Source organism: Lutra lutra, chromosome 8, assembly GCF_902655055.1.
Source record: "Lutra lutra chromosome 8, mLutLut1.2, whole genome shotgun sequence".
NCBI classification, from domain to species: Eukaryota; Metazoa; Chordata; class Mammalia; order Carnivora; family Mustelidae; genus Lutra; species Lutra lutra.
In genome coordinates this window covers 137,224,848-137,251,219 of record NC_062285.1, presented here as the reverse complement: position 1 = coordinate 137,251,219, position 26,372 = coordinate 137,224,848, and the positions used below count along the sequence as shown (strand labels likewise).

General features: G+C 40.5%; 1 protein-coding gene across 1 annotated transcript in view; it reads right to left on the bottom strand.

Annotated features, from left to right (window-relative positions):
- EP300 (E1A binding protein p300) overlaps window positions 1-26,372 on the bottom strand; it is a 79,607-nt gene that overhangs the window by 15,765 nt on the left and 37,470 nt on the right. The window contains exons 7-20 of the mRNA XM_047739910.1: window positions 21,638-21,731; window positions 20,950-21,087; window positions 18,839-18,956; window positions 17,796-17,970; window positions 12,424-12,501; window positions 11,329-11,438; window positions 9,324-9,461; window positions 8,322-8,759; window positions 6,866-7,045; window positions 6,513-6,657; window positions 4,629-4,747; window positions 3,066-3,305; window positions 2,124-2,212; window positions 80-160 (exon numbers count right to left, since the gene is read on the bottom strand). Of these exons, the coding sequence (XP_047595866.1) occupies window positions 80-160; window positions 2,124-2,212; window positions 3,066-3,305; window positions 4,629-4,747; window positions 6,513-6,657; window positions 6,866-7,045; window positions 8,322-8,759; window positions 9,324-9,461; window positions 11,329-11,438; window positions 12,424-12,501; window positions 17,796-17,970; window positions 18,839-18,956; window positions 20,950-21,087; window positions 21,638-21,731 (2,143 nt within the window). The remainder of the gene's footprint in view (window positions 1-79; window positions 161-2,123; window positions 2,213-3,065; window positions 3,306-4,628; window positions 4,748-6,512; window positions 6,658-6,865; window positions 7,046-8,321; window positions 8,760-9,323; window positions 9,462-11,328; window positions 11,439-12,423; window positions 12,502-17,795; window positions 17,971-18,838; window positions 18,957-20,949; window positions 21,088-21,637; window positions 21,732-26,372) is intronic.

The following is a 26,372-nucleotide window of genomic DNA, read 5'->3' as shown; positions in this document are numbered from 1 at the left end:
CCAAGACCACTAGAAGCTTAAGGATAATCACTTGACAACTAACCAAGACAGCACTTTCCAAAACAATGCAGTTACTTACGTTTGAGGCTGGGAAGGGTCATCCCCCAAAGAAACGCTCTCCCCTTGGATTTCATTGAAACACTTCTCACAGAAATGATACCTGTCGGCAAGAAGGCCATACTGGGGTGAACTGTTCCGTTCACACAACACAGCCCAAGCCAAGCAACGAAGCCACCAATCACAGCAGGCCAAGGAGGGGGACGGGAGCAGAGAGCAGGTCATCAACGGCGACAAGGACATTCAATGATGCAGATTTATGGGCCCCACAGTTTGTTTTTTTTGTTTTGTTTTTTTTTGTTTTTGTTTTTGTTTTGTTTTTGTTTTTTGCAATCAAAGCCAAGTGCAGACAACGGACAAGCATGAGGGAGAAAAAAAAAACACAAAACAAACGAAGAAATGAGGGATTGCAGGACAACAAAAAACATAAAAGCAAGACAAGACAACACAAAGCAGAAAGCCAAGGCAAAGCACAGATTAGCATTAAATATCTCAAATGGGATCACAAGTAGCAAATGATTACAGCAAATAAAACAAAAAAGTTTCACTTACACAGACCTACATTCTTTCATTTTAGTAATTAATGCTACTTGATGAAAATAATCAAAAGGAGGAAGGATAAATGTACTGGAGGAGAAGAACTGCTGCTCTATTACTGAAACATAACAATCACACACTTCTCCCCATTTCCAACAACAAAATAAGTAACAAATAAAAATCCGCTATGGATACAGAACCAGGAAGCAATCACCTAAAAACAACCCCGACTGAAAAAAACCCACAAAATTTTTTTGATCCCAACGAAGCCACCTAAGTTAAAAAAAAAAAAAAAAATTTTTTTTTTTTTTTCAATGAAAACTCTGCACAAGTGCTTAAATACTGATTGCAGCCACCAACTGACAGCTGAAAAGGCAAGGGCAGGCAGTGGTGCACGCAGGCGCATGATTACATGTTCCTTAGGTACAAAGATTACAAACATTGCGCACTGATGTTAAAAAATCCAAAAATGGCATAGATGTCAAGACTACAGCATGAGGAAAGTTACATTCAAGTTGTCACCTTTTTTTTTTTTTAAACGTAAGTGCTTTTAACAACTTGATTCACTTTTCCTAGATATTAACGGTGAAAAACTATGGATTCTAATGATTACAACAAAGCATTAGGAGAGTGCACCTAACTTTTTGTAAACAAAACAAAAAGTTTAAGTGACTTTTTCAAAGCTAGAAATGCAACTGTAGCACACAAGTCCAGCAAGAACCACCACCACGGGGTTGGTTTTATTAAAGAGTATTAACTGCCTGGTCTTGTTATGACTGTCTCAGAGCCCCAAGTTATATTTGTAGGCTAATGACTGAAAATAGGGAGGCAGATCATGCTTAAGATAGATAAATGAATGCCATCTGTATGATTACAGCCATTGTTTGGCCAGGAGAAAAATAAGGCAGAGGTTCCTAATTTGTTAGAACTCTACCATCCACTGTCATATTCAAAATAAATTTTAAGTAACAGTCTGGTGCAGACCTATTTTTTGGAGATTTTCCTTTTTATTGGCTTAACAGAGGCAAAGAAAAAACTCTAAAATCCTGTTTTCATTTGCTCTGAGTACAACTTAGTGATAGGCTGCACACAAAACCGAAACATTTCCCAAAAACTATAGTTGGCTAAAAACTTTTGGTCCAAGCTTTTTGGATAGTTTTTGGGAAAGAGATGGCGCAATTGCATGGACAAGAAAAGACATTCATTTAAAAAATTTTCTCAGTTAGCCTCAGGCTGTGGTAAGCTGGGATATAATGCCATCCATGCCACCAACTCACAAAGTTGCTTAACCTCTCGAGGATTTGGGCTCCTGCCTTCTAAAAATAAGGGGCCAGACAACTGACACAAGGCTACCTTCTGCTGTACTGATTCTGCAAACAAAGGCAGAATGCTAAGACCAGAACTTGTGCTGTACAGTTGTTTTCAAGCAAGATACACATGAACCATGAATGTATGTGTGCTGGTCCATCCGCATGCAGTCCCTGGACACACGGATACGCGGACCATGGTCCACACATGGTTGAGCTTACCTGTTCTGGTAACTGTAGTAAGTGGCATCACGAGGGATTGTGCACAACTGTTTGCCATAGCAACAGAGTGTCTGTGGAGAAAACTCCAACTGCAATAGAAACCATTTGTTAAATAGTACACAGGCCTGAAAAACAAGCTAGAATAGTCAAAATGGCATTTCAGAAACAAAAGTCAGTGAATTCTTGAGTTCTCATTTATATAATGGGCTAACTCAGTTTCTAAGAGCACACACAAAACTAACACCACTCTTAATATCCTGCAGCAGTCCCACTTCTCAACAGGCAAAGACCACACTAGTGGATGCCGAAGATCCTGGACAGTACCAAACTGTAAACATAGTATCATGTTGTCTCCTATACCTACATATCTATGATAAAGTTAACTTATAAATTAGACACAGGTAAGAGATTAATAACTAATAATAAAACAGAACAATAATAATAATATACTAAAAACACAGTTATGTGATTGTGGCCTTTCTCAAAATATCTTACTGTACTGTACCCACCCTTCTTGTGATGCTATGATACCTAGGTGAAGAGATGAAATGAGTCCAACGACGTAGGTGTTCCGAAGTAACATAAAAGCTACTACTGACCTCTTGCTAGTATGTCAGAAGGTGCATCATCTGTTTCTGGACCATGGTTGACAGAAACCATGGGAAGGAAACCCATGACAAAGAGGGACTACTGTACTGTATCTGCTCACCACTCTGAGGTGAGCAGGGCCGTCATGTCCTTCAACCACTTAGCAAAAAACTCAGTAGGACAAGATGAAATGCATGTGAGTTGGTATGCACAGGAAAACCAGCTCATGCCAGAACCGTGCACCCACAGGTGAAGATGATTCAAAGTCCTATTCCAGGTGAGTTTACAATCTGATGATTTAGGATTCTAATTAGTCAAGCTTTCAGTAATTCTTACCGGTGAAAAATTTCTTACCTTTCTGCCACAACAATATCCAAGGCTTTGCATTACTGGGTCAATTTCTTGTTCAAAGACTTCAGACAGCTTGGAGCAATACTTGTATACCCGAGATGTTTTCCGATTATACAACCAGGCATTGTTGAACATAAGCCAAATGTCATCCACATACTGCCAGGGTTCCTGATACTGTCCAGTGTCTAACTTCCTCTTGATGGTAGAAAGATCCATGGGGCTCTTCACAATATCAAAGTAATCCTAGAAAGGTAAGTGGCACCAAGCAACATTACCTCAGTCTCAGTATGTTTTAAGGCAGATGGTGTGTCTTCCTATTATAATCATGAGTTTTCCAGAAAAGCTGAGTCTCTGACCTGATTGTATATCCAAGAAATTGACTGATGCCCTTTGCTTTCTTTTAAAGATTTTAGAGAAAGAGAGCACATGTGCAAGTGTATCAACTAGAGGAGGGCAGAAGGAGAGAAAATCCTCAAGCAGACTCCCCACTGAGCACGGAGCCCGACACACGGGGCTGGATCCCAGGATCCTGGGATCATGACCTGAGCTGAAACCAAGAGTCAGCTACTCAACCAAATGAGCCACTCAGGCACCCCTATCACTTCTTTAAATTACTAGTCTATAGAGATATTAACAGAGCTACTATGTAGACTTTCCAGATAGGAGGCTGATGATCTACTGAAACTCCAGATTCCTTACTACAGTGTATGTGTGATCCATTTAAAGACCAAGAAGTCAAATGGCCTGTTAAAACATTTTAGTACGAAAAAGGGCCTACTGATGAGAAAACAAAGCCCAGTGAGTATCAGCGATCTAAGGTCACAGAAAACTAGAGGAAGAAAGAAGTTCCTAAGAACTTTGCCTCCGTAAAGCACTCCAATGCCTTATTCAACACCACTTAGAAGCCTCAAATGAAGGCTCCCAGCAGCCTGGTGTAAAGGCCAACTTTAGAAACAGATGAAGCTAATTTGGTCCATCTTTTCTACCAAATAAATAAACCTGTGACCCAATAATCACACTCCTTGGTATATACCCCAAAGAAACAAAAACACACACCCACACAAAATTCTGCATGTGAATGAGTATTCATAGCAGCACTACCCTCAACAGCCCAAAAGTGCAAACAATTCAAATGTCTACGAACTCACGAATGGGTAAAGAAAATGTGATGTGGCCATACAGAGGGATATTTCTGGGCCACAAAAAGAATGATGTACAGGTTCATGCTATAATATGGATGAACCTTGAATGAAGCCAGTCATAAACACATACTATTTAATTCCATTTAATGAAATGCCCATAAACAAATCCAAAGAGACAGAAGTAGACTAGTGGTTGGATGGGGGGAGGAAATGGAGTAACTACTTGTGGACATGGGGTTTCTTTTTGGGGGTGATGAAAATGATCCAACAGAATAGCCATAGTTGCACAATCCTGTTAATACACAAAAATCACTGAATTATTCAGTTTAAATGGGTGTCTTGTATAATATGTGAATTATATCTGAATAAAGCTGTTAACAAATTAAAAAAAAAAAAAAAAAAAAAAGTACCACCACATACTTACAGGGATTCCAAGAAGTTGAGGGTCCACAGGTTGACGAAAGGGAAGGGATTCTGGATCCTGTCGGTAAAGTGCCTCCAAAGTTGGCATCAGTGCCTGTCGTAACTCCTCTGGTTTGAAAACTTAAGAGCACATTTGAAATTATCAATTAAGCAAAAGAAGAAATGCTCAAGTTGAAGCTATAAAAATATCTCACAAACCACAAATCTGCCTAACGTTATCTCCATGAAGGTATCATTTAGGACACACTTCCTACTTCTAATTCCTGGTCTGCATCAGGTAGTGCCTTCAAAACACCATGTCTAGTCAACTTTAAACACCCTTCATAACTCAGCTAATTTTTCAGAAATTCGTTCATTCCAAAAATTTATGAACAGACCTGTCAAAAAAAAAAACGTTTCAAAATGTACTAGCGATGGGGAGGGACAGGCGATGCTGTTGAACAAGAATAGAAGTAAGGCCTCATTCATGATAACAGTATTTAACAAGTCAGAAATTAGACCTGTATTATCTAAATGCTAAAGGAATCTGAAAGCCTGAGGGGAAGAGTCCCTCATTAAATTTAGCTTGGTGTTTTAGAGCTGAGGAGGACGTATCATCTTAATGGCAAATGTTAGGTTTAAGTCTAAACAGAGAACTAAATTGTTATTGCCAAAAATGGACTGAGTTGATCAAATTTCATCCCAGTGTGTTGTTAATGTGTCCTAAAAATCAGGAAAGATTTGAAGATGTGTCCCAAGTGGATTTAATTTAAGCTATTATTTAAGAAGCTATTCATTTAAAGGTCCAATCTTGGGCTTTAAAACACTCTCAGCACAGGCCTTCTTACTTCTACTTACAAATTAATTTTTATCTTCAGGAGGGGATATCTGTTAATACTTTGGATATTTTTCACTTGATGTTTGGGGTGACCATGAAAAAAAAATGAACAAACAGGAGAGGATACTTTGTTTTTCATATCTGGTTGTACTCAAAAGAAACAAAATTTGAAACTGCAAAATTAGCTATTTTAAAGACGGATTTCTAATAGTAAGATTGGGTTTCTTACAGCCTACATTAAAATACCACTTCAGTTATATAAATCTTATTTAAATACAAATAATTTTTCAACTCCAACATTCTAAACTGCACTATATTAACAGAAAAACTTTGTATGTACCAATGTGAGGAGCCAGCAGACTCCTCTCTTGAGAGAAGTCCTACCATAGAGGGCATCATTAGAGCCGTGAGAAGTTCTAGTCCTACAGTAGTTGGTAAATCGGTTTTTGTGGGAATTAACTAAAGAGAGAAACACTCTGTGTGAAGCAGAGCTGTTTGCTGGGCTTGACTCAATATTTAAGAGTTGGCTGGGAGCAGAGACTCTGAGTCAGCCCACCTGGATTCACTTACCAGCTGAGTAAGCTGGGACAAGCTACTTAACCTCGCTAAGCCTCAGGTTTTCCCTGCCTGTAGAAAAGGGATCAATAACTCAGAGATGCTGTCAAGTTTTTAGAGGAGACAATGCAGGTGGCACAGTGCCTAGTGCCCAGGTTAACAACAAACAGAACTATGGTCACTGCTATTATTTCCTGCATTTTAGTCAAGGATATGTAACAATTTCTCTCCTCTGGTGGAAAAGAATTTTTTTGAGAGGTTGTTAACCAGCCCACCCTGAAGAAATGATGGGTGCGACGGACCCAATGACTGCCAGAAGGAACTACACCTACAGAAAAGAAAATATTAGTAATAACCCAGAGACCAGGCAAAATGGGCTCCAGGCTTAATGAAATCACATTAAAATAAATTTCTCAAACCCAAGAAGCCTGATCCCATTCTATTCCAAGTCTTGGGTTTTGTTTTGTTTTGTTTTTCCCTTGTCTCCAGGAACAGAGAGCCTAAGAGACCTACTCTTCTTCTTTGACTGTCCCGGGGCTGGAGATGACTGGGTAGCCGAAGTACTTGGCTGGTCTTCCTCCTCTTTTGTTTCGGTTTTTAATTCAGTGCCTCTCTCTTCTGTTTCTGTAGGTTCCATTTTACAGTCTTCTGCTTTACTCTGAAAGACAAGGTAAACATTTTTAGTATTCCAAAGACTTGCCACCAGGAAGCAACAAGATCATTATCTTATATACTCTGTCCTGTAGACGTATCTGAAGACCCTTTCTCATCTGGAAAACCAATGAAATGAGGCCTAATTATCTGAATGCTAATTTGGGTTCCTAGACTGAGGCCCTAACCAACGGCAGTCCTTGCCCTGCTCTCACCTCTGCGATATCCTCTGGCTGAGCATCTGCTGGTTCTGGTGGCTCCACTTCCATCTTTGCCTCCATTTTCACTTCCTGTGAAGGCTGCTTCTCAGGAATGGTCTGAGAACTCACTTCTGTGCTACTAGTGGATGGAGGGTTTGATACCTGCCCTTCAATGCTTACAGCTGGTTGGGAAAGCTGGGCGTAAAGAGAGGAAAACACACAAAAAGTTTGCCAATTATACAACCAGAGTTTAAGCTCCACAACAGGATGGCATGATCAACAACCCCAATCTAGACTCCTCTCATTACATTCATTTATGGTGCTTTCACATACTCGGCCTACTCGGCTCCCTTAAAGTAAACTGTGTGTTAGAACAGAAGACTGAGGACTTGCAAAACTGGCTGGCTGACCGTACATGCGAGAGACACCAGCAGTTTCTGCACTAGCTGTCCTCCTGTGTCAGGGCGTGAGGGCTGGGGTCTCAGAGAGGACTGCTTCAGAGCAGCTCACATTTAGAGAGAAATGGAAAGAAAAGAAGGATTGACTAGCTATTTTGTTTTGTTTTTTAACTTTCCAGTGGGAAAATCTGCAAGGGTATAGAAAAAGTAGAGAACATATAATGAACTCCCACACTGAGTGGCTGTTTTGAATCACCACATTCTAATGGGATAACCAGTAATCTCTTTTCCTAGGTCTTCCAATAAGAAACCTCATGAGTAGTTAGAATTTTCAGGAACCCTAATCAAAAGTTTCCTTTCCGCATTCTACTGTTCCTTGCCTATCAGAGGGTGGGATGAACCAGCTGCTGACTTATGGTGTTTTATGAAGTAGTTATGACTCATGGACTTTTCTGTTCACCAACATGACAGAGAACTAAAATGTAGTTATCAGTAAGCAAGCAGAAAGTTCTGAGCCTTGGTACAAAGAATTCTATTAGTAAAGATGCAACTAATAGATGGGAACTTAGATTTCTGCTATGTACATGATGAACCTCTCACAAGGAAGCTATGGACTGTTCAAGACCCATACTTTTCTCACCTTAGGTCATGATTTTCTAACTGTGGCTAGGACCAGACATTCACAAATCTATGGTTTTGTTCGTTTACTCTCAAATACTACAGCTCAGACTGTTTGAAAGAGAGTCTTTAAATAAACAGAAAAGTTATGTGATGTGCTGAACATACTACAGATCCTTTCCCCTTGTCACCTGTTTATATGCCCTCATGTCTCAGAACACAATGCAAAATATACCACGATCAGCGTCAGACCTAAACAAAGTCTTTGAGCTCCCTCTATGCTAGGTACTAATTATAGTAAGAAAAAACAGGAAGGAAAAGAAAGTCCCTAACTGCAAAGAGATTCTAGTTTAACTGGGGAGACAACACAATACAGACGAGGACCGGCATATAAATAATCTTAACACTACAGTACAATTTGAAAGGGTTCTGCGGAAACCCAACTCTCTGCTTACTGGAGTCGCAGGCTGTGGGGGCAGCAGCGGCGCTGTCGGGGTGGGAACAGATGCTGCTGTACTCTGCTGGGAGAGAGGCTGCTGCTGGGGCTGGTCAGCTGAAGGAGCAGCAGGAAGTGAAGGCTGAATTTGAGGAGGAAGTTGCGTTGGTGGTGGTGTAGGTGTCTGCCTTGGAGGCGGATGTAGAGCCTGGGTCTGTGGCCCGGGTGGCATGGCTGGAGGTGTAGGAACAGGGGCTGGAATTGCTGTTGCTGGTGGCTGCTGAGCCCCTATGCTTGGGGGAGTGTGGTGAGGCGTAGGGGTGCGACTAGGTACTGGAGAGGGTGAATTCTGATGCAGAGCTGACTGAGGGAGAGGGGGACAGTGAATGTGGCTCCCTTGAGACCCTGGAGGCATTATAGGCGAGTTCACAGGGCAGGAAGAACTGGACATTTGTGCCTGTTAAATGAGAAACAGAACAAGACTGCAATTGAGAACACGGTAAAAGAAAATATTTACACAGCAATATGCTTCCATTTCAAAATGTGTCAAAACTTCGCATAATCCACCAACGTAGTACTTAATTAAGTAGACTTCAAAGAAAATTCACCAAAAAATCCCCGAAAACAAAACAACCCACAACAGACCGGGCCTCAGCCACTTCAGGGGCATGGGACAGTTGAATACACGATGTTTTCTGCCTGGCCATGTTCTCCTCAGCCACAGTTCTTTCTTCTGTATTACAACTCTAAGATTCCATTTTAAGAAGTGTTCGCTACTATTAAAAAATGGTTACAATTATCAACTTAACCTCTTTCCTAGTTTGTACAATTAGCAGCACTGCTATATCACAGAATCATCTTTTCATGTCCAGAATACCATATGTACATAATTGCTCTTATTAAAAACTTTAAAACCCTCTATTTTCACCCATTATTTGCTCCCACCCTTTCCTGTAAAAAGATCAAGAGAAGTTTAAGGACTCCTAGGAACAAGTGGAGAAAACCCATCTGTGAGACCTACTTGAGACACTGGTGCTTGGCCGCCAGACGGAGCCAAAGGCATATTCGTTACATTCATTCCCTGTGCTGAGAACTGAGTCTGGGGAAGGAACTGGCTCTGGCTGGAAGGCTGCTGCATGCGAGGCCCATAGCCCATAGGCTGCATGGGGGGAAAAACAAAAAAACATTACACAGAGCACCAACTGCTTCATTATGGTTATTCTACTACAGTTAGAATCACCACTGCTGTGGCTCTGCTGAGGGGAAAGTTGGGTAGAAAAGGAAGAAAATGCAACACTGGACTATCGTACAAAGATAATGGAGAACAGCCTTACGGCTGACCGAAGCCTACTCTAAACCAATTACGGCGGGTTACAGACAAACCAATTCTGATACACACCTGACAAGGTACAGAGCTAACCACTCTTTGCATACTGTTAAGTGACAGTGAAATACACCTTCACAAGGTCTGTGTTCACGTCATGATGTTGCAGTAGCACAAACCGTAAGAATCTATAATCAGTACAATTAAAATCTTACAAAGATCTATGGCTGAACTTGATGGCATTCATGGTCCACAAATATTTGAAGATTGTTCTATTTCATTTCTTTCATGGCAGGGGGGGTGTTTACTTTATTCATAAAAGTCAACAACTGGAAACAATCAAAATGTCCATCAATAACAGAATGAATAAACACATTGTGGCACACTCACTAAATGGACTACTATTCGGCAATAACAAATTACAGACATAAACAACAATGCAGATGAACATTAAAACCATTATATTGAGCCAAAAAGGCCAGACACAAGAGTACATTTGAATAATTCCATTTATATGAAGATGAGAAACAGGTAAGGCTAATCCATGGTGACAGTAATCAAGGTATCAGCTGTCTAAAGGGGACATGAGAGCACTCTTAGTGGAAACGTGCTTTATCTTGAGGATTACTAAATTTCATTTCTAAAATTCCACAAACAAATATAGGCCTTTAATAGAGAAAGCAATTATGGAAAAACAAAGGCCAAATACTTAATAGCCTAAGAAAGATTATTAAAACATGGCAGTCTGGCGCTCAAGGACTAAAGACACTACCTAATTCTGAAAGCATAAGGGTTGGGGTTAACATGGAAAGGTGGACTGCCTTAGAATTTGCATAAGGAGAGGTGAATGCTCAGAATCCCTCTTCTCCAGTCCCTAGAACCTAACAACTGCCCCTATATCACTCTTGCAAGAGAGAGTTTCCTGTCTGGATAGGTTCTATGTTTGATGCACATTACAGAAGAGCGGCGACCATCAAAGTAAGCAGGCTACTAAATATTGAGACTCCAAGGAAAGGTGACTGTCGTTCTTATCAGCTTTCTTCTTGTAAGAGGACCATGGGTTTCTTAGTGTTTATTTTATATTGATTATAATCAACAGAGTTCTTAACTATCTTGGATCCTCTAATATATATACTTCAGGAACTTGGTTTTTCATTTAAAGCTGTAAACCTGTTTTATGCCACCATGTTAAGTTCTGAAATTACTGGTTATAGAGCATTCCAATTTACAAATGTACTGTAATTGAACCATAATGAATCCCTGACTGTAAATTCAGGATACAGCCTTTTTCAAAACAGAGTACATAATATGAGATCCTAAAATGAATTTTCTCCAAATTACATCGTTTTGGTACCTCAGTGATGAATTTTGTAGGAAAAATTTCTAAATACAATTTATTGGTAAAAGAGATGGATGCAAATTAGGGATTATAGTATTTACTGCCTAACTGTGGTATATGGCTTAGTTTTCTCCTACTCCACTTTAAAAAAATAACTACTTATTCTCCTCGTTAAAACACATATATAATCATTTATCATGTGTACCATAAGGGCCAAATAGAATTACAGAAAAAAATCAACGTTAAAGGCTAATCACGTATAGTTAGCTGTTTAAGCAACTGTAAAGGTTTACAAAGCAGGAAAAAAAAAAAAAAAGGATTTAGGTAAAGGCCAAAATGATTACACAAAGATGACACACTTACTGGGTTGAGAGTTCCAGGCTGAGCTAACTGTCCATGGTGCTGAAGAGGAGAGGTCTGCCGGGGTCCAATTGGGGGCTGGGGCATACTCATCTGGCCAAACTGATTCAAACCTGTAAGTACAAAATATTAGGTCTGAATACCTTCATGGAATTGGAGAATTAAAGAATGAATTCTGATTCTGTAACATTTTATCAGGATAATTAAAGGAACCGGTTTTCAACTGTGAATGAAGGACACTGTTAATTAACATATTGTTCTCTGAATAAAATCTAGTAATCTAGAGTAAAATCCATCTTGACCAGATGTTTTTTACTTATTTTATTATTTTTAAAAAAGATTTTATTTATTTAATTATTTGAGAAAGAGAGCCCAAGTTGATGGGGGTGTACAGATGGAGAGGGAGAGGCAGACTGCCCACCAAACAGGGAGCCCAAAGTAGGGCCCAATCCCAGGACCTGGGATCATGACCTGAGGCTAAGGCAGATGCTTAACTGACTGAGCCACCCAGGCACCCCTTGACCAGTTGTTCTTATTTATTTGTTTTTAAAAAGATTTTATTTATTTGACAGATCATAAGTAGGCAGAGAGAGTGGGGGTGGGGGTGGGGAAGCAGACTCCCTGCTGAGCAGAGAGCCTGATGCGGGGCTTGATCCCAGGACCCTGGGATCATGACCCGAGCCGAAGGCAGAGGCTTTAACCCACTGAGCCACCCAGGCACCCCGACCAGTTGTTTTTAAATGGATGACTCATGTCTTTGCCACCTGAACTGCCAGCCAACCTGTATTCTAATACCTTTCCCTTCCTTCCCTGGGCGCCAACTCCAAAATGTGCTCGGATTTCTCAAGCAGGTAATTATGATACATGCTGCTGGTCCGAGGCAGGAAGCAAGGTGGCAAGAATAATCCTGTAGTACACCAGAGACTCTGTTTTAAAAAGCCATGGTTGGGGCACCTGGCTGGCATAGTTGGTAGAGTATGGGACTCTTGGTCTCAAGGTTGTGAGTTTAGGCCCCATGCTGGACATCGAGGTTACTTTCGGGAAAAACAAAAGCCATGGTTAGATACATGGATTACATGGATTGCTTTTACAACTTACCAGGCTGTGGAGTTATCCGAGCCATCATCTGGTTTGGCACACTGCCACGGATCATAGAGGGGTCAGGTAGAGGGCCATCTAGAGTTGAACAGAGAAATAGTTAGAAAATCTTTCTACTTTTTAAGAATTACTTATTTATTTTTGAGAGAGCATGCATGAACAGGGGGAGGGGCTGGGGGAGAGGGAGAAGCAGACTCCCCACTGAGTAGAGAGGCCAACACAGGGTTCCATCACAGGACCCTAGAATCATGACCTGAGCTGAAGGCGGACCCTCAACTGACTTGAGCCACCCAGATGCCCCTAGAAAACCATCTTTTAGCCACTGGCCTTTCCATGAAAAAGGGGAAGGGTTGACAGAATGAAGGAGAGAAAAGGAAAAGAAAAAAGAAAAACCTCACAAAGTATCTTTAGTAATGTCATGAAAAATTCAGCCTGACTCTCCAAAGAATGAAGCAATGAACTTAGGAACCCGAAGAAAATGTTAGTTCTAAAATATAAGAAAAGCCTCCAAATGATTATAGTCTTTTGCTTTCCTTCAGTGTTGACAGGAGAATAATGTAGTATCTTAAATTAAAAGGAGAGAGAGAGAAAGACTACTATAGCATTTAATATGCTACTGTTTGACTAATCTGGAATCTTTGGTTGGTATGCAGAATACCTCCAAGAGACAGCCACAGATTTTGTTCAGTGATCAAATTTGATGTGTACCCCATGTGTTTTTATGTGCATAAACCCACTGTGAACACTGACCTTAAATAATTCACGTATTATACTGCTCTATGTATCAAGGACCTCAGATTTGCTGGTGGCAGACTATGCCCTAAAGAGAAGCCTACCACACAACAGAAAACTCAAAAAATTCCCTGTCACTTCCACAAGTGTGCTACACTAACAATAAAAATCATCACTCAACTAAGTGCTTTAGTGCAGTTCAACTAACTAAATCCACTAGGATTTACAACTAATATTGTTCTCTTTTTTTTTTTTTTAAAGATTTGTCAGAGAGAGAGCACGCGCGTGCACAAGCAGGCAGAGGGAGAGGGAGAAGCAGGGTCCCCGCTGGGCAAGGAGCCATATGCGGGACTTGATTCCAGGACTCTGGGATCATGACCCAAGCCAAAGGCAGCCACCCAACCAACTAAGCCACCCAGGCATCCCTAGTATTGTTCTTAATAAACTAAAACACAAATTGAACACTGGAGAGAATTCTGAACATTTATTCACATACTCTTTTATCCACAATTATACAAGATTTATAAAATTATGTGTATAACCTATGCTCAATACATAAAAATTATAGAACGTAAGATAAAAACCTCTGTTAGTTTTTTTTAAGATTTTATTTATTTGACAGAGATCACAAGTAGGCAGAGAGGCAGGCAGAGAGAGAGGGGGAAGCAGGCTCCCCACTGAAGCAGGGCTCGATCCCAGGACCCTGAGATCATGACCTGAGCCGAAGGCAAAGGCTTAACCCACTGAGCCACCCAGGCACCCTAAAAATTTTTTTTAATAAAGATTTGTGTGTGAGAGAGAGAGAGTGCACAAGCAAGGGGAGTGTCAAGCATAGGGAGAAGCAGGCTTGCTGCTGAGCAAGGAGCCCAATCCCACTTGATCCCACGACCCTGTGATCATGACCTGAGCCAGAGGCAGAGGCTTAACCCACTGAGCCACCCATGCGCCTTTTTTCCCCCCAGATTTTTTTTAAAAAGATTTTATTTATTTGAGAGAGAGAGCATGAGAAGAGGGGGGGTCAGAGCGAGAAGCAGACTCCCTGCCAAGCGGGAAGCCTGATGCAGGACTTGATCCCAGGACTCCACGATCATGGCCTGAGCCAAAGGCAGTCGCTTAACCAACTGAGCCACCCAGGCGCCCCCTTTTATTACTTTTTAATTACAATTGTATTTAACATATCTTCATGGCTTAGAGCTGACTGTGAAGACAAAATGCCTGGGTTTGATTCTTGCCTCTGCCATTCACTAAGAGTGTGACCACAGCAAGTCAAGTCACCTCTATACCTCAGCTCCTCACTGGTAAAATGGGCAATAGTATCTAACATTATCTCTCACATCTTTTTTTCTATGTATCTATTATCTCTCTACTAATTTTTTTCTTAATGTAAGCTATAAAGCTCAATGCGGGGCTTAAAGTCACAATCCTGAAATCGAGAGTCACATGCTCCACTGACTGAACCAGCCAGGCTCCCCATATATTGTACCTTTTAAAATAAAGCTGTTTTAATTCTTATCTTCTGTGGTTTTTCTTTTTAATTGCAAATCTGATTTTAAACTCTGTCAACTCTCCCAGTTTGTGTCCCCCCCCCCCTTTTTTTTTTTAAAGATTTAGTTATTTGACAGAGAGAATGAGAGAACACAGGCAGGGAGAGGGAGAAGCAGATTCCCTGCTGAGCAAAGAGCCAGAGGTGGAGCTCAATCCCAAGACCCTGGGATCATGACCTGAGCAAAAGGCAGATGCTCAACCGACTGAGCCCTCCAGGCACCCTTCCCACTTTGTTTCCCATCCTTTTTGTTTTCATTTTTCCTATGAATATTTACGTTTTCTATAATGAATTTCCCTTGCACTTTTAATTATCCACATGAGGACCACAGGATGAATTCTTCAGGATTATGTATCTCTGTATAGGGAGTGGCCCCTCAGGGTGTGCTGCCTGCTCACCAGGGCAGCTGGAATACCTCCAAGTGGTTCCTTTAGCAGCCACACCTAGCCCTTCACCTTTAAGTAGAGGGAGGGCTCCAGATGGTTGGTCAAATCTGTTCGATCTTCCAACTGCTTGGGTAAAAAGGGAATGCTCTGGAGAAGCCTCAATTAAAATATTCTAGTGTACAGCTGTATGGCTACATTAGCAATGTAATACTGGGGCCACTTTTAGGATGTTTCTACAGTAAAAATTATGTTATTGTGAATATTTCTGTGCAACTGTACATTACTTAAAATCAAATTTTTACAAATGTAATGACTGGATTTAAGGGAATGAAAAAAACACTTCAATTTTCACCGATAGCATAATCCAGAGCCATGTTACTGTACAGTCTTCAATATCCACTTTAACCTTTAAAGACCCCAAAAAGGTCATGTTGATTTTACTTGTTCTTTCATTTTCTTTTCCCATGTTTCATCTTTTTCCCTGAGTCATACACTAAGGAAGTTAGCACCTTTAATATTAAAAATTGTTTATGGTATCTTCTGTTGTCATTTTTTTCCTCAAAACTTCTAGGTAGTATCTAAAGATGTTTCTCGGGCGCCTGGGTGGCTCAGTGGGTTGAGCCACTGCCTTCGGCTCAGGTCATAATCTCAGGGTCCTGGGATCGAGTCCCGCATCGGGCTCTCTGCTCGGCAGTGAGCCTGCTTCCCTCTCTCTCTCTCTCACTCTATCTGCCTGCCTCTCCGTCTACCTGTGATCTCTGTCAAATAAATAAATAAAATCTTAAAAAAAAAAATAAAATAAAGATGTTTCTCATTTCATTTTATATTTTCTTCAATACATTCTATGTACTACTTTTAATTTTTTTAAATTTAAAACTTTTGATTCTTCTATAATTAATCTGCATATGGGATAAGGCAGGGATCTCATTCTACAAAATGCCAGATTTAGTATACAGGCTAAAGGTCAACATATACTTAGAGGCTATTCAGTTCCATTAATGTATGTTGCTGTCCGCATCAATATACCATACTGCTTTCCCTCTACTGTGGAGACCACAATTTAGTATCTGCAGACTTTAGACTTGGCTCAAATATCTAAAGAACTTCAGAAAACTCTAACACACTCAAGGATCTCAGGTTGACCCACTTGTCTCTATACCTAATCCTGGTTTGGACCATCAGCACCTAATTAGTTTACTCAATTCCAGTCTTGACAGTTTCTGAACATTTGTTCTCCTTCCTACCTACTACCTCGGAGGTAGGGAGGAGAATAACAACAAAAAAACCCCAGCTGCTTGGGTGTCTGGAAGGGTCAGTTGGTTAAGCATCTGGCTTCGGCTCAGGTCATGATCCCAGGATCCTGGGATAGAGCCCCTCATCGGGCTTCCCACTCGGGGGGGGGGGGGGGGGGGGGGGTTGGTGGGGGAGGCATGCTTATCTGCTTCTCTCTCTACCCCTCTGTCTTGCTTGGGCTGTCTTTCAAATAAATCTTAAAAAAACAAAGACAAAAAACTGCTGCTTTTCCTTTGCCAGCGGACCTTTATGTATACTCTTCCTCTGCCAGAAACACTGTTGCTCTTCTCAACTCTTCTCACACCATGGCCCTAGGAGAACATGTATCCAGCACACTGCATTTAACAAACGTGCCTGTTAAAGGCCAGTGGCAACCAGGAATTCACCACTTTACTACTTCAAGGCCCGAGGGAGATGAACTTCTCAGCCCACCTAAAATCCTGACGTAGGAGCTGGTGCCCGCCGGCTCGGTGGCACGTCTACAGGTAGTCAGAGTTCCCTGACTCAAGCAGTACAAGCTTGACCCTCTCATAGCCTTTCTCCCAGCATTCAAACTAGCCTGTGTTGTTCTTCACCATGTGTATAAAACTCATTTCACTGCTGGAAATCTAGTAATAAGTCAGTGAATGAATAAGGGAATGTATAACACTCTTGGATATCTGGTTAATTGATTAGATTGAAAAGGCTCTTATAACCAGAATACCAAAACTATCAAGATGAATTTTAAACTCTTGTAAAAAAAAAAAAAAAAAAAAAAAAAAAATTAAAAATTAAAAAAAAAAAAAAATAGTTCTTAGCGCTCAAACATATTGTGTCAAGAAGAAAGTGTGACAATGTTAAGTAACATTTATTTCGTGTTTAGGATGTATGAAGGCTGGTGGGGACTTGGAACCTGCTCAGCCTACATTTATTGGATGCCTACCAAATTCAAGTCAGTATAAACCTGTAGACTATCATTTTCTAGGTGTCGCTTTGAGAGAAGAGTATCCTGGGCTTCTATTAAGACTTGTTAAGTACTTACTATCACCAGAAATTTTTTTTTTTTAAGATTTTATTTATTTATTTGATAGACAGGGAGCACAAGTAGGCAGAGAGGCAGGAAGGGAGAGAGGAGGAAGCAGGCTCCCTGCTGAGCGGAGAGCCCGATGCGGGGCTTGATCCCAGGACCCTGAGACCATGACCTGAACCGAAGGCAGAGGCTCTAACCCACTGAGCCATCCAGGCGCCCCTATCACCAGAAATCTTAAATATACTATTCAGTTACTTCTTTTACTAAGGGATGAATTAATTTCTTTGCAAAGAAATGGGTGGTTCAGAAACTCTAGAATAGGTACACAAGCAATGAAAATTAATGACTTTGGTTAGAAACCATTTTATTACCAATTTCTCCCCAAAATAACTGTACAAAAAGCACTTACTGGTAGTCATTCCTGGTTGTGGCTGTCCCATATTGGGACCCGGATTCATAGAAACCGGCACCATGCCTGCGGCGCTGGGCAGCATGTTTTGTTTCTGTAGTCTAGTCCTTCGTTTTTCTTCTAGTTCTTTCTGGATCTTATAAATCTTCTCAGCGAGCAGGTGGTAGTACTCCGCCTTTTTGAATGTTGGAAATAAAAGAGATAAGGAAGAAAGGGGAACTCCCATTAGGTAACAGAAGAAAATGAATAAAGAACAGATATACGCTTCATTTAAAGAGGGAAGCAGAAACCCAAAGGGGAAAAATCTGAACTATTTTCAAGTTTTCATTTTAATTTCAGTCAGTTAGCATACCGTGTAGTGTCGTTTCGGGTGTACGATCCAGTGACGCGACACTTCATATGCCACCCGGTGCTCATCCCAAGGGCGCTCCTGAATCCCCAGCAACTGTCGCCCCCATTGCACACCCCTCCCCTCTGATAAGCACCACCTAATCCACTTTCCTCCATCATTCTGGGTGTGAGTTCATGTTTGAAATCATCACGGGAAAAGCAGCTTTATTATGAACCTGCATAGTAGAGCATGACCTCTCATTACGCAGGTCTACAGAACACATGCTGGCGATCTGCACCCGTGGAACGAGCATGCTGTATTCTGAAAAACTGCCAATTTAGAGAACAAAGTTCACATGATGCAGAGAAATGGGACTGCTACTTGAGATGAACACACGAAGCAGCTGATTCACCATACTCCCGTGAACACAGCACAGAGCTGGTAACAGCTCAACCACTTTGTAAGCTGACAGAAGGACAACCCAGATAAAGTGCCACACAAGTGCACTATACTACAAAGAGGAAAAATATAAGATTCTTGATGACATACGCTTTAAGAAAATTGCTTTGTTATCTTGACTGTGCACAGGGAGAGTAAGATAGGATAGCTAAAGGGTATCCTCTGACATACACTGTTATTTGTGTGTTACAAAGAAGAATACACAAGTAGAACAGGTCCATTTCTGACTTTATATAGAAAAACAGATGCTCACTCGATTATTTGCAGATTCATACATGTCCCCTTCCACTTTCCGGGCGTATGCAACTAAGTTTTCCATCCGTCGGTCTTTTAAAGCAGCAGGATCCGGAGTAGGAAATATGGCTTGAACACTAGGAAGAGAAAATTCTACCATTATTATACCATGTCAGCTTCTCATTCTCATCACCGAAATGTACAATACTTTGAACTTTTTCCTCATTAGTTATTTTCTCATTTTTATACCATGTGCCTATTAAGTAAAATAAAAAGGGGTGGGATGTACTCAAATAGGAAATAATACTGACCCAAATGAAATGGTCTCTGAGGTAAACAAAAGGTTTCCCCGATCAGAATGTAAGAAATGACACTGCAAAAATCCCCTCTGGCCCCTGTCACTCTAACATAGGACCAAAAAAATTATACCATGCTATTTGCATAAAGTTAGCGAGGAAAAGCTGACCTTTGTCATAGTGTCAAGAACCACTGCCTTCAGACCCTTCTATTCTCCTCAATTTGTTCAGCTTAGTAAACTAAAACCTAATGGGGCACCTGGGTGGCTGAGTCAAATTAAGCATCCGACTCTTGATCAGGTCATGATCTCAGGGACACAGGATCGAGACCCACATCGGGCTCCATGCTCTGAGCATGGGAGCTGCTTAAGGTGTCTCTCTCTCCCTCAAAAACTAAATAAATATAACCTAATAATCACTATAAAATCTTGTAAGATAAAAAACTTGAAGTGGAAGTGGCAGAGATGCATAATGATTCCATCCAATTCAAAGTCTTTTCCTTTCTAACAATTCCCTACAAAATGCTTGGCACCAGTGTTCCTGAAGATCTGACAAATATATTTCCAGTCATTAATTTTTTTTTTTAAAAAGGACTTATTTATTTGACAGAGAGACACAGGGAGGGAGGGAACACAAGCAGAGGGAGTATGAGAGGGAGAAGCAGGCTTCCAGGGCCAGATGAGGAGCTCAATCTCAGGACCCTGGGATCATGACCTGAGCTGAAGGCAGACCCTTAACAAGTGGGCCACCCAGGTACCCCTCCAGTCATTCATTTTATTATTTGGGTATCTCACATTCAGTTGTGCAAGATTTGGAAAAACTAAACGGAAAAGAAAGAAATGGAAGTTTAGAAGAATATTTGAGTTGGTAACAAATTCATAAGCATATAATACTCTTAATGTCAAGCCACATGATCAATCCCAAATAATCTATTACCTGATATGAAATAACAATAGTTACACAATTTGAATATCACAAAATAAGTTCATTTCATTCTTTTTTAACTCATTTTGTTAAAATCTTGGGAGTTTTCTCCTTGTTGTCAAATTCCACTAATAGGAATTTCTGAATTCCTAAATGAAACATAAAATATACTTGGTAGGCTAATGTAAGATAAAATAAGTTTAGACAAAAAAGAGGACACATGGGCTCTAAACCAGTAAAAAATATGGATGGAATGAAGGAAACCCTTCTATTAAGTGGAGGAGAAATGAAAAAAAGACTGCTTTTTCAGGAAAAAATGCTGGACATTACTCACAGTCTAAGCTCTGTAATGAGTGAAGTCCAAACTCTACTTTTATATTAGACACACTACATTTTAATGCTCTCTATCCCTTCCCCTCTTTCCTCTGACAAGAAGCAGCGAAGCTTCTTTAAAGAAGCTAAATGCCTGGTATTTATCAACTCCACAACGAACAGTGCAGAGATATCTCACGAACCGCTGACATGCATTTTTGGAGGTCCAGAAGACCACACAGAGCTGCCACCATTCAACATCTTAAGAGCTTTATTAGGGATACAAGAAAACAGTGTTACCACTACCATACTCTAATGCACTGAGACATGGTTTTGTTTGTAAAATTTGAAATTTGCAAAGGCAGGGACAGTAATTTTTAGCTAATATACTAAAAACCATCACTAGGTAGAAAAGGCTGAGAAGCAGAGAACAGGAAGCAAGAAAGCCACAGGAGCAGAAGCATTAGCAGCAACAGCCAGGCTACAGAAAAATCAATAATACCCCTCTTGTGGTTAAGTGCCTGGCAGAATTGGAAGCATGTTGACATGGTAACTCTTTATAAATAAGACATGCTCAGTCTTTATGAACAAGACATACAGTTTGTGAACAAGATGATTTCGAAGATCCTGAGTAATATCTTCATGCCATTGTTTCCGAATTCCAGTATTGGATGGTTGAGCTGCTGTTGGCATAGGACCCAGGGAGGCCACACTGGCATTTTCACTCATCATTGGGCTTTAAAATGGAATTGTGACATAGTTTTAGTGAAGAACGTAGGAGAAAGATTTCATTTAGAGGGGACAGTGATGAGTACAAATGGTCTAACACACTATGACAAGTCTTTAAATAAAGAAATCTGAGAGAAACAGTATGTGTTTGTACCTGTATGAGGCAAAGTTAACTCACAACACCTGATCCTCTGGAGGAGGGGATGAAGTCTTAGGTTTAGAAGACTTAGGTGTTATGTTGTTAAGACTAAACTATTACTTTGACACAACTTATCCCAGGGAATCACTGGGTAATAGATTAATTCTTACCTCTGGGACAGAGTAAGCTCATTTTTAAAGCAGCTGCATACTTGCAACTTCTTACTATATCCAGGGAAGGTATAGGTTACCCCAGATAATTGATATAACTTCAAATAATATTGTAGAAAGCCAAAAGCATAGACTCAAATACAATATGTGCCTTCATTCATCAAGGATAGCTTCAAATCAAGGAAACAAAAACCAAAGAAACCTAACAAGTGCTTAAAACACAGGGCGCCCACCAAGAAAAAACTTACTTTTGAGAATTTATGGCTGAATGCAACATTGAGTCAGAGAGAAGATTCGACGTCTGAACCCCTACACCTCCATTTACTCCCATAGGACTAGCACCTAAGTCAAGACAAACAAAAAAAAATTATTTTAAATATCAGTTAACAAAAAGAACAAAAGAAAGAAATGCTATAAAAGTACTAGAATATATCACAAGAAATTTGTCCTTTCAAAGACCCAAAACCCAGAAGCCATAAGGACATTTAGAAACTTGAGTAATAAATAAAATAATCACCATAAGCAAAGAGACAAATGACAAACCAGGAAAAAAAAAATACTAGGGCCCTTTGGCAAATGCTGACAAATTAAAAAATCCACACATACTCTTTGACTTGGTATTTCTATTTCCGGTATGTTGTCTTATAGGTGTACTCATACATGTATGGACAGACACTGGGTAAAATGATGTTAAAAGCAAAAAAAAATCAGAACCAAAACTGTGTAGGTAACAACTATATATGCATATATTTTCATAAGCACAACTTATGTTAAGGATGTAAGGAACCTAAGTGTGATGATCATTGGAGAGGGGGAAACGAAAGATGGTGTTTTGGTTAAACATTTGAATACTCCTTCAAAAACTGACCTGAATAGTTCTAGGTGTATATATTTACCTCTTCAATTGGCAATTTTAATGAATAGCTCATTTCTTTAAAAGCAATATTCACACACAAACAAGATTTTCATGTGGTAAAAGCAAAAACCAAAAAACCCCACAAGTTTTACAATTCTATCAATATACCTCAAGATATTTTAGTTAAAAACAAGGAAACAAAACTTCCCACTATAACGGGAATAATTGGCCAGACCTGTAAATAACATTTAATGAAGAAAAATGCTGGTGTTTTCCTTCTCTGTGCTTCCTAAATACTTAGGCAGAAATTTGCTTCTGACATCGGCCCAGCTCTGAAATGTAGTTGCTGGAAGTCATCTTTTAAAACAGAATTGTACTATTCGTAATTCAGTATTTGTCTGTGTAAATACTCCATGTGTAAACACTTTTTTTAAAAAAATTTATTTATTTGACAGACAGAGATCACAAGCAGGCAGAAAGTCAGGCAGAGAGAGAGGAAGGGAAGCAGGCTCCCCACCAAGCAGAGAGCCCAATGTGAGGCTCGATCCCAGGACCCCGGGATCAACGTCCTGAGCCGAAGGCAGAGGCTTTAACCCACTGAGCCACCCAGGCGCCCCTAAACACTCCTTTTTAGAGAAATTAGGTACCCATAATATTGATTTGCTTTATCAATGGCAGCAGCATGAAGGGGTACAAGAAAAAGTGATGACCCTCCACACATTTGCTTACTGTCTTCTAATGGCACATGAAAACATAGCAAAACATTCTCTATGAATCCCCAGGTCCATTTAATACTCAGCCCTGACTCCAAGTTATAGCTCAATCATAACTTGAGAAGGAATACCCTTATATAGGTTAATATTTAAGATCCTGAGAGGAGGTTAAAAAAAAAAATCCCAAGAGCGAACATTCACTTGAGAATACAAAAATGAAGAAGTCAAACAGTACTGGCACTGCCAGAGATGAAGTCAGAAGGGGAAGGAAGGAATCACAACACCTAAAAATCATTAAGGATATATTTTTGTTGGGGCACCTGGGTGGCTCAGTCAGTTAAGGGTCCAACTTTTTTTTTTTTTTTAAAGATTTTATTTATTTGACACAGAGAGAGAGAGAGAGAGCACACACAAATGGGGGAGTAGCAGAGAGCCTGAAGCGGGCCAATCCTAGAACCCGGAGATCACGACCCAAGCCCAAGGCAAGGCAGACACTTAGCCAACTGAGTCAGTCACCCAAGTGTCTTGCATCTGACTCTTGATATTGGCTCAGGTCATGATTTCAGGGTAGTGTGATCTAGGTCCATATCGGGCATGGAGCCTGTTTAAGCTTCTTTCCCCCTCTCCCTTTCTTTGACCTTTCTTCCCCTCTAAAAATGAGAATATATTTTTGTTTTCTAAGCCCTAGGAGGAATCCCATACTAACCTTTACAGAGAAAGGGAACTCAGCAAGAACTATAAGAATGTGGTCAAATATGGTCAAGAAGTCTTATACAAAAAAGCTCTAATTTAGGGCTCCAGAAGGGAGTCCACCTTCTGGCTACAGAATTTCTATAACTGGATATGTATTAACAGAGATCTTGTAGTTTTTGTCTGCTTAATTGCTTCCTTGCCTATCCAAACTAGAAATGTTTCAAAATAGGGGCCATGCCCCTTTCACATTATTTTTTTCCCTAGCACACAGCACATCTGAATGAATGCTGTTTCTCATTTACTTAAATGTCCCCATCAATCAAAGGAACCTGAAATTTATAACTGAGAATGCTCCAGCATTACGGCCGGTTGAGCCACAGGAGGAGAAACACCCGTAGTCCCGAGTCATTTTGGAGGATCTTAGTCTGCTCAAAAGCACTAGTATAAAGTCCTGCTTAGGTGCTTCTTCCTACCCAAGACTACAAACCTCAGGGAGCGATGGTACGACATAGACTCATAAACACAAATACTACTTTTTCTCAAACTCCAATAGCCTAAACTGACACTTGTATCTGAGAAATAGGTGACACAGAAGACCTTTAGAAGAGAGCACAAAACAAAACCCAGGAGTTCTTAACAGTAACAGCTCCAGAATTTCCATTAAATAGCGGAAAGATAGATAACCAATAATTTGAAGGTCAGTAATAAAGAGAATAGAGATACTATAAAGGCAAATAAAGAGTCAAGACATTTTTATGATGAAATTATTAAAATCTGACCATGTACACACCACTATACATGATATATTCATACCAAGAATGTTTAATCTGGATCTAATTACAAGGAAACAATCAGACTATTATAAATTATAGGACAATCTACAGTGATCATCAAAAGTCAATGTGTGATGAATAAAGAGAGGGGAGATGGCTTCTAGATTAAGAGAAACACATGGCACGTAACAAACTGAATGTAAAAACCCGAATGACTTGGTGGGGTTATGGACATTGGGGAGGGTATGTGCTATGGTGAGTGCTATGAAGTGTGTAAACCTGGCGGTTCACAGACCTGTACCCCTGGGGCTGAAAATACATTATATGTTAATCAAAAAGTAAAACATTAAAAAAATAAATAAATAAAATCCACCTTTTTGGGGTGCCTTGGTGGCTCAAAAAACAAACAAAAAAACCCCCGAATGACTCTGGGGGACAACTGGAAAAATTAAAATACAGACTGTACATTAGATGACGTTATTAACAAATGTTAGATTTTGTACACATGACAATAGTGTTGTGGTCACGGAGAAGAATATACTTTTTATTAGGAAACATATTGAAACAGCAGTCCAATGTCAGGACAGCTCAAGAATACACAGAAACAAAGCAAATGTGGCAAAAATGCTGAGAACAAAGAAATCTAGGTAAAAGGTGGAGCGCCTGGGTGGCTCAGTGGGTTAAAGCCTCTGCTTTCGTCTTAGGTCATGATCCCAGGGTCCTGGGATCGAGCCCCACATCGGACTCTCTGCTCAGTGGGGAGCCTGCTTCCCCCCCCCTCCGCCTGCCTCTATGCCTACTTGTCATCTGTCTGTCAAATAAATAAATAAAAATAAAATCTTAAAAAAAAAAAAAAAAAAAGACAGTAGTGGGTGGGGATGCGCCTGGGAGGTTCAGTTGTTAAGCCTCTCCTTTAGCTCAGGTCATGATACTGGGGTACTGGGATCGAGCCCTGCATTGGGTTCCCTGCTCAGCAAGGGGCCTACTTCTTCCTCTCCCACTCCCCCTGTGTTCCCTCTCTTGCTGTCTCTGTCAAATAAATATATAAAATCTTAAAAAAAAAAAAAAAAAAAAAAGACTGAAGAGAGGGGTGCCTGTGTGGCTCAGTTGCTTAAGTGTCGGACTCTTGATTTCTGCTAAGGTTGCAAGACTGAACTCTCCCTCACGCCCAGCATGGAGCCTTCATGGAGCATGAGATTCTTTCCCTACCTCTCTCAAGAAAAGAAAAAGGTTAAGACTGTGGAGAACATTACATGCCCTAGTCAGGGGGATTCCATTTTGAGATGCATTTCTTTTATTATCTAAGTTTTAGAGAACTCATAAAAAGAAAATGAAAAGAGGGCTGCCTGGGTGGCTCAGTGGGTTAAGCCTCTGCCTTCAGCTCGGGTCATGATCTCAGGGTCCTGGGATCGAGTCCCACATCAGGCTCTCTGCTAGGCAGGGAGCCTGCTTCCTCCTCTCTCTCTCTCTACTTGTGATCTCTCTCTGTCAAATAAATAAAATCTTAAAAAAAAAAGAAAGAAAGAAAATAAAAAGAGAGGGGCACCCTTCAACATAAACACATAGGACTATTTACCTTTTTTTAAGGATTTTATTTATTTATTTGACAGAGAGAGAGAGATCACAAGTAGGAAGAGCAGCAGGCAGGGGAGAAGGAGAAGCAGGCTCCCTGCTAAACAGAGAGCCCGATGCAGGCCTCGATCCCAGGACCCTGAGATCATGACCTGAGCCTAAGGCTTAACCCACTGAGCCACCCAGGCGCCCCAGGACTATTTACTTTTACAACTCGCTGCTTCTTCTTCTTTTTTTTTTTTTTTAAGATTTTATTTATTTATTTGAGAGAGAGAGAGACAGTGAGAGAGAACATGAGAAGGGAGAAGGTCAGAGGGAGAAGCAGACTCCCCGTGGAACTGGGAGCCTGATGTAGGACTCGATCCCAGGACTCTAG